Source organism: Phoxinus phoxinus, assembly GCF_949152265.1.
Source record: "Phoxinus phoxinus genome assembly, chromosome: 10".
In the NCBI taxonomy this organism is placed as follows: Eukaryota; Metazoa; Chordata; class Actinopteri; order Cypriniformes; family Leuciscidae; genus Phoxinus; species Phoxinus phoxinus.
This window is the reverse complement of record NC_136885.1, coordinates 25,114,012-25,128,158: the sequence shown is the minus strand read 5'-3', so window position 1 is coordinate 25,128,158 and position 14,147 is coordinate 25,114,012. Positions and strand designations below refer to the sequence as shown.

The 14,147-nt window shown below is 36.9% G+C and overlaps 1 protein-coding gene across 1 annotated transcript in view; it reads left to right on the top strand.

Annotated features, from left to right (window-relative positions):
• The window catches only part of snap91a (synaptosome associated protein 91a), a 46,077-nt gene that overhangs the window by 4,777 nt on the left and 27,153 nt on the right, over window positions 1–14,147 (top strand). The window contains exon 2 of the mRNA XM_079624870.1: window positions 10,563–10,705. Coding sequence (XP_079480996.1) covers window positions 10,563–10,705 — 143 coding nt within the window. The remainder of the gene's footprint in view (window positions 1–10,562; window positions 10,706–14,147) is intronic.

Genomic DNA, 14,147 nt, shown 5'->3' with positions numbered 1-14,147 from the left:
AGTAATATAAGGTTTTGTCTATACTAAATTAATATTAATGAATATGATCTGGTTAGTTCAAATGATAGATAAAAATGAAGTAGCATAGAATCAACTGCATGTATTGTTCCTGCCTACCCTAGTATGCAAACAATAGCCTATATGATTTTTTTTTTTATCATGCCCTCATTGGGGGCTAATATTGAAATCCTAGAATTGCCCCTGATAGGAATCCATGTAATCATGGAGAATTTCTTGTGAGGGCGAAACATTTCCCAATGCAGATTTCACAAAAAGTTCAGTTGAATGAATCAATGACTGTGGCCAAAAGCTGAAAAATGTTGCATATGAAGGTAAGAAGGCACGTCCCAATCAAATGTCTGTGTCATCCTGGCCGATTTTTTAAGGCAGCATAGATGTGACCTTCACTGGCTTTGATATCCCAGAATCCTCTGCATTCCATACCATGACAGTTGAGCTGAAAAATAAATATGGCATCTAAAAGTTGTGGTAGGTGGTCAGTTTGTGTTTAAATGTACATTTTGGACCAACTTTTTCCAATTTTGATGTATTTGTAGTTATTAAATATTTGCTTAGTTATCACCAAAGCTCTCTCTATTTAGGTGTAGATCATTCAATATTATGCTGCCTCAGAAATGATTTTAGTGTGGACAGAAGTTTAGACACAGCCAATGTTTGTGAACAAATAGATTGAGTGAATGATTCAACGACCTAAAAAGAGCTTCCCAAATGATTCAGCATTTACACAAATTGGTTGAATTAATGATTCCAATGAATTACTCATAAAGACATTCACTTGTCACCATATACTGGTGTAACCTACAGAGAGAGACACTAAACCATCACCACCAATAATGGACAGACTGACAAAAACGTACAAAGGCGGAGTAATACTGTCACGTTTCAGTCCAAAGACGATGAAGAAGATTCAATTAGAAGTGTTTTTTATTAAACAAAGTCAAACAAAGTTATTTAATCCACAAATGCGAGACAGCGTACGAGCATAAACACGTGGAAAAAAACAGACAATGAATGTGAACTGGAGAGGAACTTAAATGCACGGATACAATGAACTGACTACAGACAGGTGTACTCCTTAAATGAATATCCATGAAAACAGATTAGTGGCGGGAAACTAGAACACACGAAACAGGTAACTGAAGAGAAACAAATTAAAAGTCCATGAAAATGAAACTAGAGCTAAACTGAAAATAATGGTGGCAAATACAAACTGGGAAAAGTCCCAGTGCTGTTGAACTATATTTATAGATGAGTCAAACAATCAAGGAATGAAACATATTCATAGGCATCTGGTTCGGCAGTCTTTGTTGGTGCTATTTTTGGTGACTGCGGGTAGAATGTCCATGTGGGGTCGGACAAACTGGGCAGAGTGTTAAGCTCAAACTCACGCTTGAGTTTCAAACATCAGCAGTATAATGATAAAGATACATTTTATCTAAAGGCCGTAGGGAGATATATGACTGACTCACAGCTAAACTGGAGGGACTTGAGGAGGAAATCATTCATCTGAGTGTCACAAGGAAAATGAAGAGGCTATTGAGGCCACCAGGGTGTCATTTCAACCAAAGTGCTGATTTAAGGAGCTTCTTTTACAGCTTAATAAGTAAAACTTACATTAGCTTACAAAATACATTCAATTCGCCCCATTATTCCAGAGAATAATGCATCCCTGGCTTAAATTCATTTTTAAGTGTGTCTCTGTGAATCAGTCTCACTCTATCCTTCTCTTTTTCTTTCTTTTTCTTTCTTCCTGTTTGTCTCTCTCTAGCTAACTCTTTCTGTCTATCCCTTTCTACAAATCAAATGGTGCAGTGTTGGCGATACTCTGTCTGCAGTGTGTGAAAGTAAGAGAGTGAAAGCTGTGCGGCACTGATGTCACTCAGCAAGAGAAATCAGCATAGCTGTGATGTCACAGTATCAAAATGCGGCTTTCGGCCAATCACAACAAAGCATAGTGGCAGAGTGTTTTCAGCACCTTGGACAGGGACACCCCCTCAAAAACTGAACTACCACCTCTATTCTTATATTCTGTCAATCCTCATCCTTCCTGCATCCTTCCCCCCACACACAGCTGACTTAGAGGTCACTGCGTCCTTGAAGCAGTATTCATTGTGCATTAGTCATTGTGTGTGCTAATTTAAAAATTTGAAATGAGTCATTTATGCTGCTCTTACAAGCACACGCACATATTTGCATTTGAGTATAGCGAGAGAGAGATGCTCTTCTGTCCATTCATTGCGCAGATGTTTGTAGTGCTGTTTGCTTAGTGGTGAAAGTGCTAAATTTGTCGCCTGGTTAATTAGGCTACAATCACACTGGCAGTAGTGTACATGGCATCAATGGGTGCTGTTAGTACAACGCTGTGCCATGAATAATGCAAGAGAGATTTGTTTCCTGTGTAATCTGTCCGCCGGGCCCCCAGGAGCCTTTAAGAGACAGAGCAGGGTGCAAGGGTCTCGACCAGGTCTGCCATTGGAGATTAGGCCACACAGGATTCCACTGATTCTCACATTAGAGAAGTCAAAACAGATTTGATTATATGTGTTGCTGGAGATTGAGATTAGCTTTTTCCAAAGGGGAAGGGGGTTAGAATAGGTCAGGGACTGCAGATTAGTTGGAGAGGTAAAATAGAGCACTAAGATTATAATAGCACATTCATGTTTATCTGATGTTGAGATGCTCAGTCAACATAAAATGTGTTTGCAAGCCATTTTGCTTCTGTACACTGGCTCCTTTCAGAGTAAGTAAGTGTCACACGCATCCAAAAATAAAAACAGGTGCAAAAAACTAAAATATATAAATCACCCAACATGATGTCGACACACTGTTGCTCCCTAAAAGGTTGATTAATCATCTCTCCAAAAAGATGAGACATTTTGAACAAAATCTTTTTTGAAGAAAAGATAAAAAAAAATACGTTTTGGTAGCAAAAGTGTACCGACATTATTTAGATTTATTATTTTATGCATTTCAGAGTGGAAATAAAAATGTAGGTCAAGACTTGATTTTATCCATTATGAATGATAAATAGGGTCCATTTGGATTGATTTTAATGCAAAAATCTTTTAATTGAATCACGCTTCAACACATTAAGCAAAATCTGTCATGCAGTAAACTATTGAGTGACTGGCCTGAAATTGTATATGGTTGCTAAAGAGCAGGCTCGTTATTAGACTGTTTTTCAACATCATTAGCAAATTGTCTTGTAATGAGAATCATGCTTCAAGTTAAGGGTGATTTACTTAAGTATTTAATCGGTAATATATTAACATGGCTGAGCAAAAATATATATAATTTATCATGCTTATAGTTCTATAAGCATGATATAAGCTCACGTCTGCACTACAGAAAGGAAGATATTCTCCTGTACAGGCTGGTTTACGCTGGTTTCTTCTTGGCTATGTCGCCACGCTGCTTGCCAGTGAGGGCACATGGACAATCTCTCAGTTTTTTTTTTTTTTGCTTCAGGGATAGGACTATAAATAAATAGAGCTTTTCATGCTCCATTCATGTGCAGCGGAATATGGCTGTTTTTGCTCTCAAACACACATACTGTATCCAGCATACTCATTCAGCTCTCATTTTACTTAAACGCTCTACCTTAAAACCGTTATTCATTTTATAAACCGTTTATAAACTTAAAACCGTTATTCATTCGTTTGCATAGCTCTGTTGAATGGACTTGGCGAAATTGTTATTTCAGTAAAAACAAGTAGCTAGTTGCATAGGATCTTTGGACAAGGGGAATGTTGGTAAAGATATGCAAAAATATTAAAACTGGTCTAAATCAACAAGATAAATAAACCATTAAGGTTATTTAAAGGCTAGCACATAAGGATATTATAATTTGTTATGAAAGGCAAAGTGGAGAGAGTAATGCAATTTAGCATGCTAAGATTAGCATGACACAGTTGTCCACATCGTTGTACAGGTTTACAATGGGACAACTGTCACATAGGCTAGTATTTAATAGATATATTACAAAATCATCCTGTGACATCCAATAATTTCTCAAATAATATGTTTATGTTTCTCAAATAATATGTTTTTTGTGATATCACAAAATAATAATGAGAAAATATAGCTTCTGGGACTAGAGAATTCAACAATGGTAACTTCCACAAATGCAATATTACTCACAATTCTGGTTCTATAACTAACAAAGAATGCACTTACAAGTCCGTGTCACTTAATTTGACATTCTCTGCAAGTAACTGGACTCAAACCTGGTCAGAACTCACCAAGTCACTGTCAGAGCATGCTGTGTAACACTACACAAGCACTATCCATTGTAGCACTCCAATATTAGGAGCTATAGTGTGACTGTTTGTAGTATCAGATTGTGCATTTAATTATCAGAATATGAATTCTCTGATTATTAGTATGCCGTTTTTGAGTCTTTATTGTGTTCTCATGTCTTTTATTTTGAAATTGTGTGGGCTGTGAATGATTGGTTCTTGTTCAGTTGTCTTTGCTATCAGGTTTGCTCTTGTGTATTGTTAGCCTATATCTTTACATTGCCCTGTGTCTAGCATCGTTCAGTGTAACCAGGGCAGGCAGTGATTGGTGAGTTCTTTGTTTATAATTAAAAGTACTGTCTAAAGATACACATGGGAACAATCAAGTGAGTGCAGGGCTTGACAATAAAGATGGCCCTGGGCCAGCATGAACAATGCTCGGGACAGTTGACGGACATTGGGCCAGTGCTGCATCATCATGAAAGTTTATCATTTGCACACCTTTTTAAGCCTTGCTAGTTTAAATATTCAAGCGCAAGAAGACGCGAAAGATAATTATATTTGGTACTCGCACGCTGTGTGAGAAGTTTGTGTGTGCACACATCCGAGGCATGAGCTCAGAAAGCCACTTCTCAGGGTGTGTTCACACTTTTAGTTTGGTTCATTTGGTCCGGACCAAAAAAAACAACAACATTTAGGCCTGGTCCGCTTAGTGTTCACATAGACCTAGAAGGCATATGGATATGTTCACAACCTGATTTGTCACGTATATTTCGTACATCCAAAACAATGCTGTGTGCTGGGCTAAATGCACTTGCTGTGTGTAGCCAACATATGATGGTATTTTGACCAGCTGAGAACTCGTGAAGAGCTTATAAAATGTGTTAAGGAGTCAAAACAGTGTCAGGAATCCGACGGTTTTTGCATGTACCAAATTTTGATGGGCAACATTGCAACTATGATGAGAAAAAAACAGTTATGTTTGAGCATTCTGTCCTTTTAAGGGTCGCATCTTGTGACATGTCGTTTACATGTCTTTGGTCCGTGTTGCATTCATATTTCATTCGAACCGCACCAGAGTTAATTTGGTAGCTAACCGAAAGCCATTCTTTCGGCGATCTTTGTCTGCTTGTTTGATGCGCACCACGGTTCGAATGGCAGCGTTCACACTTATTCAAATGAACCGCACTAACAGAGCCATCGCATTAGGGTTCGTTTTAATCTAACCAAACATGGCAAGTGTGAACACACCCTCAGACAGCGTGCGAAAACTGAAGTGAACTGAGTTCTCTTCGCGTCTTCTTGTGTTTGAATGGACAAATTCACCCAAAATTGTCAAAATGCCAGTCTTGGCGACTATCTTTGTAAACAGTCGTTTATGTCGTGAACGTAAACAGTTCAGAAATAAAACGCTTGTGAAAGAGAATATTGCATTAGGTCTTAAAGTGACAGCAGACTAATAAACCTGCTCTCTGCTGTTAATGTTAATCAAACAGCAAAGGAAAAAGAAATAAAATAACTCATGGTTCTTGACTGAATAACTTTTGTAACTTTAATAAGGATTAATATAATTTATACAGTGAAGACAATGCAATGTTATTTTACTTTTAATTACTTTATTCAATTTCTGTACCTGAAAACTATTAGCCTAGACCTTCCTGAAAATCACTGTTTATATAATTTGAATCTTTGCTCTATTGTATTTATTTTTGCTATTGCTATTATTTGTTCTTATTTTATAACTGGCGGTTTAATTGTCTTTAATGATATTTGATATTTAGCTATATTAGGCTAGTAGTTTTCGTGTGGTATCAAAATTGGAATAGAAAATTGTGAAATTTCCCCGTATCTAAAATTTGGTGTCATAAGCTTATTTTTAAAGGTTGCATGGGTCAAACACAATGAAAACAATAAGTATTTTAATAATTAGTTTTATTACTTTTGTGGTGGGGGAAGTGAAAATTTCCACATAAATTAAATGTAATGTAAACGACTTTACATATATATAATTAGCTTTAAAAAAAGTTGAAGGTGTATTTTAATAGTGTGTCCTTATTTAAATAAAATATGTGTGTGTGTTAGTATCATTGATATATTGTTAATTTTCATGTTATAATCTTGTGTTTCTACTTGTTATTAATAGTTTTATTTTAAATAATCTTAAATTAATAATTTTACAGATAACACATTTTGATAACTTACTGAACGGTTCTTAAAATTCTATTGCCAAACAATGTAGCCTATATGATATTAATATCTTGTTTATGATCTTTTTATGATTAAATGCCAACCACCCATTGAATGGTCTGCCCTTCAAACTAAAGTGTCTTCATTAAGTTCAAGAGTATTTTGTGCATAATGTCACATTGTGTTGAGTCACAACCCGAATCAGAGCTGCTGTTTGAAGTTGTCTGTGTACCCATGCTGTTATCAAGTGGATTTTCTTGTACACTCTTTAGCTGTTCTATTAGGAGGACACTCAGTGTTAACTGGTTTTTAACTGGCCTCTTGTCTCGCTCCATGGCTGCGTACATTGCTTAATTAAATGTTGCCGTGTCTTAATATTCAACAAAGGAGACCTGGTTTCCTGACACCAGACTAAGTGCTGCAGTTGCCAGGGAAACAGGCGGTTTAAGCATGTCTGTCTCTCCTCCTACTCGTGTCTTTAGAGGAGTGAAATGACCGTTTTAGAGACGGACCGTTCGGTGCATTTTAACACATGGCATGAGATTTTGGGGCGTTGTTTGTAGAAGCGATCTCAGCGTGCATAAATGCAGGATGCAATTACTCCACAATGGCATTTACAGTCTGGGTGAAAATGCTTTTGTAATGGCACCTCAGAAGGTTAATTGAATGTCTAAAGTGCATGTTCTAGGGCTTTCTCTGCCGCTAATGGTCACTTTATGCGCAACTGAAGCTGTTCAGTGCATTTATAGGGTGTGAAGTTGAACTATGAGTTCACACAGACCAGACTGTTATGAATTTGGGATTTTATTTGCTTTAAGTGCTGAGTTGGATGATTAAAATGTTAACTAATTTACAAAACAGTGAAAAATTAATAAACAAAAATACATACTGTGTTGATATGTTTATACTGAGAGTTATTGACTACTTGTTCTCCGCTTCCTTTTTGTTCGTTTCTGGTACAAGTGGATAAATAAATGTGTAACGTGTGTGTGGGTCAGGGGTGCCCTACATTATAGGAACTTTAAAAATATTAAAATGCATAATCAGTTAAAAATATATGCAATGTATTTCTAACTTTGCAGAAAAGTCTGACATTTTACAGGCACCTTGACAGTTTTTTTTTTCATTGCAGCCAACAAAACTTGAAGAATCGCAAAGAATCTTTTATGGCATAAAGAAAAGAAAAAAAAGGCGATATATATATATATATATATATATATTTTTTTTTACAATTGTTTTCTTTCAAAATGAACTATTCATTATTTTATAAATAATTTTATATAAATTAGATTTTCTTCAAAGGTTTAAAAACAAGCTTGTCTTTTTGTTATAAATTTAGCAGAAGTACAAAATCAAAAATCATCAGACTTTGAATATTTACTTCGACTTTGACATCAGTTAGAAAGGTCGTAGGAGGCACTGGTTTAGGGGTAGGGGATATAAAATACCATAACTCAATAATATGAAAAAAACAATAATAGTCAATAATAGAAGTCAATAAAAAATCCCGCCATGATAGAAAAACCAAAGTGTGTGTGTGGCCCATGGATCTGCTACCGATACTGTCATTTGGTCCTGTTATTGAACAGGGAAAGTGGCCTGTGGGTCAAGTTGGTGGTCGATAGTTGGGGAGCACAGCAGAGGCCATGAGGCTGCAGGGTAGTTTTCTGGCCTGCTATATGAGCTCTCACTGCGTTTACGGTTTGACTGCTGTGCTCTGATACCATTTGTGTATTGTGCACAGCGCTTCATCTTAGCAGGGTGTTTATTTGTTTGGATTTTGTGTAAGCATTCCTGCCGTGCAGTGAGAACAGTGAGATGTGTCCTATCTGACTCCACTACTGATTCTCCACTCACAGCCTTTTATTACTCTCCATAAATAATTTAGGAAGCGAAGGCTAAGTCAGAGATACTGTTTCCTCTGAAATCCTAGTGCACAAAACTCAAAATTTTATTACAGTATGACTCATGTGTGTTTATAGTTTGTTTTAAGCACAGCCTTGCTTCATAATCCCCTGTGAATGCCCCCAATAAGTACAAACAAATGCCCCGTATATCAGTAGATTTTCTGCCTCATGCATCGATTCTGCAACTCAGACGAGACAAACTTTATGTCTTACAAAGTTTATGAGACTGAACAAACCTGCTTTATTACCAAACTCTTTAAGAAGCCATTTGGTTTATTGTATACTAACAAAGGCATTGAGCACTACTGAAAATGAGGTGAAGAAACAAATCCCTTATGCACTATAGTTCAAAAATGTCGGCTTGGTAAGATTTTTAAAATGTAAAAAAAAAATAAGTCTCTTACGCCCACCAATTCTGGTTTATTTCAACAAAAATACGGTAAACTGGTACTTTTTCAATAAAAAAATTTATTAAAAAAATTCTATTTTCTATCTAAGTAATTTATTCCTTTGATGGCAAAGCTTAATTTTCAGCAACCATTACTGTACAGTATTCTTCAGAAATCATTCTAATATCCTGCTTTGGTGCTTTCAAATTATTTCTAAGTTGAAACCAGTTGTGCTGCTTAATGTTTTTGTGGAAACCACAATATTGTTTCAGGATTATGGTGAACGGTACACAAAATTAATACAATGACCTGAATATTAATGTAATATTATGATAAAAAGAACTAGACATTTTTATATTTTTTTTATTTTAGGTGAGGTTCAATTATATCAAGGAGGTTTAACCTCCAATTGTATCCCATAAGGCTGTGGTGAAATGCTTTAAGATGCCAAACTTTTAAGCCTTTTAGAGGGAGGTCTATTATTGTGTGGACTCTGTGGTTATGTAACTTATGTAATCTAATCTGTGGTCATCTTGTACTGTACACTAATGTGTGTGTATCCTTCCTCTTTCAGTCAAGGTGACTGCATCCCATAGCCTGGTGCATTTCCACCCTATAATATTGTTTCCTATGTGATGAGAGATGAGGCTGCAAGTCATTGTTCCAACATGCCTTAATTAGATTATAATCATATATAAAACGATATCGGAATTATTGAGACATGGTTATAGTGCTTGTCAGTATGTAAAAATAATACTTGAACCTAGACTGTGGTTTAAGGAAGTTTTTTGTGATGTGTAGTTCATGGTTTAGGATGGATGGTGTGTGGTCTGTTTTGGCTGCTTTGTCATGAATCTCCTTGGATACATGCTGATAGAAATCTGTGCGTGCGTGCGTGTGTGTGCTGTAGTGAAGGTGTGATAGAAAGAGAAAGAGAGGGACAGAGAGAAGAGAAATATCTACTCATCTGTTCTTAGTATCTGTTCTCTTGAACAATGTGTCCAACAATGTCTGTCTACTCTAGACAGATAGATAGTTTGACATCTCATAATCTGTTTATCAATCTTGTTTAACTATCCATTTGTCTACCTCTGTTTTTGTCTGTTTAACTGTGTCTGTCTGATGGTCAGTATGTCTGACTATCTTACTGTTTCTCCGTCTACCTGACTATCTCTATCTATCTCCCTATCTCCCTATCTCTCTATCCATCCATCCATCCATCCATCCATCAACTTATCTTTCTATCCATCTTACTACCTATTTCTCCAACTCTCCGTCTGTCTATCTTACTATCTATCTAACTATCGTCTGTCTTTTTGTCTGTTTATCTATGTTTTCTTTTTCGCGTTCTACTTCTCTCTCATGTCTCTTTATTGCTCTCTTTTAGCATATTTTGCTGCATTGTCAGATGTCACTCTGAATAACAAGTCAAAAGAGCCGTTTTGTCATGCACTGGTGCACCTCAGAGTTCCCATCACAATGCATTATTCAAAGTTATGACAGCGCTGTAATATTAATCACCTGTTATTTTCCCTTTCATATCTGCATTATTGAGTTTAGGCTGTTCTTTGTGGATACTTACTACATGTCTATAACCATAGCTATAATGAGAATTCTAATTACAATCAATTCAAGAGATTTGTGAACTCTCTCATCATTTTGTCTTCTGAACCTAAATGTCTATTAAGAGAGAATGTTTGATATGCTAGCCAGATTGTGTGTTACTCTTACCCGGATATCCTGATCTGTGTTGTGCCCACTTCAGGAGCTGTTATGAGTTCAAGCCAAGTCTTTAATTTGCATTTCATATTCCCTCACAGACTTGATCCAGGCAACCCAGGAGTCCAATGTCAATGTTCCCCAGATGGCTGATACCCTGTTTGAGAGAGCAGGGAATGCGAGCTGGATTGTGGTCTTCAAGGCTTTGGTCACCACTCACCACCTGATGGTCCATGGCAATGAGGTGAGAAGCAAGCATCTGATTACTGCAGGACTGACTACTTGCATTGTTGAAAGTTCCTAAGTTCTGCATTATACTTAACCTACGTAAATAGTAAACTTGATTTTTAACAATTTTCTGAGTAGCTCATCCCCAGAGCTGACCACCTATTGCACTGAAAGCCCTTCTGCTTCCACTTATCACCATTATCACACCCATCAGGCTCACAATAGGCTCAGAGAGACATACAGGCGGGCAGATGCTCTGGCCCTCTCTCTCTCTCTCTCTCTCTCTCTCACTCTCTCACTCTCTCTTTCTGAAAGAGCAGTTTACTCTTTCAGTCAAGGCTTGCGCTGTGCGGTGAAAGAGACATCGGAGAGTGAAAAGGCAAATGGCAGTGGAAAGCAGAATGAGATAAAGAGAAAGAAGAATGAATGATAATGGAAGGAGGGTGAAGGAACTGAGAGCTTAAGACGAACTGATCAAATTCAGAGAAGTACAGCTACAAAGGATAATTGAATAAATATGAAGCCACATATATGCTGGAGACATATGAATAGGTGTCACTATGTTATAAAAAGTGGTTGGACAGTTATGGAGGTGCGCATATGGATATGTTGTGACGTCATGGAATGGCAAAGGCGTAGCTAGTGAATATTAATTATTGCGCAAATAATTAAGCAATCTCATATATTTATATACAGTTGAAACCAGATATTTACCGTACATACATTTCAGAAAAAAAAACACAAAAACGTTCTTTACTGTTGTTGGGGATTGCCCCACTGAATGCCGGTTCTTTAATGGGCTTAACCACTTCAGTACTCTGATCAGGGAGTAGGAGTCATCATATATTTCCACATTTATTTTGTGCAGGGTTTCACCATATAACATGTCAATTATCCCAGTAAACAATTACCGTCTTTCAACGTTGAAATATGGTTGAAAATATGTCGGTCCGCCTTGGACTGGTTTACGACGTGATTTCAACTAAGTAGTTTTGGCCGGACTGTTTGACTACGTGTTTTCAACTGATCATCTAAAATGTTTTCAACTGATAATCTAAGACAGCTAGGATAAGTCTGTTATACATGCTAAAACAACAGAGAAAACAAACTACCAAACCATGTTCATTATTATCTCAAATAAATTTAAAGAGTTTTACATATTCCGTCAAAGTTATAAAAAAAATTTAAACGTTGAAAAGTCGGACAAATTTGACGTCTTTTCAATTTTCATTTTCAACCTTCAGTGGACGGTAATTAGACCGTAAAAATTACGTCTATTCAACGTCTAATAGACGACTTTTTGCTTGCTGGGATGCATTTGAGGTAGTTTCTGCAATAAACAAATAAACAGAAGTAAATAACCAAATGTTAAACATACATGCTCACATACTGTTGTGATAAACAGTAGCCTACATGACAGATTAGACTATTTTAACAGCTCTCTCAAAGTGTGTTTAGCAGAATAAGAAAGCAAACAGAATATAACAAAATATATAAACAACCTAAGGTACATTATAATAGCGACCTCATTATTGTATTAAATAATAATAAATCTAGAATATCTTATACAGATGCATAACCCTTAAACGAGGTATTACCAATATTAGCAAAATAAGCCCCGATGCTAGCGGCACTTTCACGTGCGTTTCACATGCCAAACTAATGTACATAAAGATCGCGAAACACCCGCGATTCAAGATTGCGAAATACCCGCGATTTACAGGCTTAGTGTTAAAGATAATCTTAACAGTATAAACATCCAGTATTAATAACATAAAGTCAGGAAATAAACTCACTTCTTCAATAACTTTTGTCCTGCACTCAGAGATGCTGCACGGGTGGAAATATGCGTCATATTCTGACAGCTCTGTATGCGTAACGGAGAACGCGCCACTTACGCCAAAACCGCATCCAATAAAATTGCGTACTACATCTATCCGTATGTATTAAGTATTCTACATAATAAACCCTTATAGAATACAGCAGTAGATAATACTTAAAGACATACAATGTAAAGAATTCACAACAACTGTCATACATTAAATCAGAGTAAACTTTTTCTGTTTTAGATCAATAAATATTAACATCTTTTTTGCATTTATTAAATGTCAGAATCGAGCGAGGGATCATTTTTATGTATTTTTTTGATAACTTTCATCAAAGTCAGACTCTGAAGTATACATACACTTCTTTAGTATTTGGTAGAATTGCCCTGAAACTGTTTCACTTGGGCCAAACGTTTTGGGTATCCTTCCAAAAGCTTTCTACAATAGTTTGCTGGAATTTTGGCCCACTCCTCTTGACAGAACTGGTGTAACTGGGTCAGGTTTGTAGGCCTTCTTGCTCGCACTCGCCTTTTCAGTGCCGCCCACAAATGTTCTATGGGATTGAGATCAGGGCTTTGTGATGGCCACTCCAAAACCTTGACTTTGTTGTCCTTAAGCCATTTTGTAACTAATTTGGAGGTATGCTTGGGGTCATTGTCCATTTGGAAGACCCATTTGCGCCCAAGCTTTAACTTCCTGGCTGTCTTCAGATGTTGCTTCAATATATCCACAAAATTCTCTTTTCTCATGATGCCATCTACTTTGTGAAGTGCACCAGTCCCTTCTGCAGCAAAGCAGCCCCACAACAACTACCACCCCCATACTTCACAGTTGGGATGGTGTTCTGAGGCTTCAAAGCTTCGCCCTTTTTTCTCCAAATATACCGTTTATCATTATGGCTGAACAGTTCAATTTTAGTTTGGACATGTCTCCAGAAATTAAGATTTTTGTTCCCATGTGCAGTTGCAAACTGTAGTCTGGCTTTTTTATGGTGGTTTTGAAGTAATGGCTTTCTTCTCCCAGAGTAACTTTTTAGCTCATGGTGGTACAGGACTCGTTTTACTGTGGATAATGACACTGTCTTACCAGTTTCAGCTAGCATCTTCACAAAGTCTTTTGCTGTTGTCCTGGGATTGATTCGCACATTTCACACCAAAAAACGCTCCTCTCTGGGACTCAGAATCCGTCTCTTTCCTGAGCGGTATGATGGTTGTACATTCCCATGTTTTTTATACTTGCATATTATTGTCAGAACAGATGAACGTGGGACCTTCAGGCATCTGGAAATTGCACCTAAGGATGAGCCACACTTGTGGAGGTCCACAATTCTTTTCCTGATGTCTTGGTTGATTTCTCTTGATTTTCCCATGATGTCAAAGAAAGAGGCTCTGTGTTTGAGGTGTGCCTTTATATGCATCCACAGGTGTGCCACCAATTAACTCAAATGGAATCAATTACCGGTAACCTATCAGAAGCTTCTTAAACTCAGATTGGAATCGTCTGGAGTTTTCTTTTTGTTTAAAGACACAATAAACTAATACATAAAAATTCTCCCTCACTCGATTCTGACATTTAACAAATGCAAAAAATATGTTAATATTTAATGATCTAAAACAGAAAAAGTTTACTCTG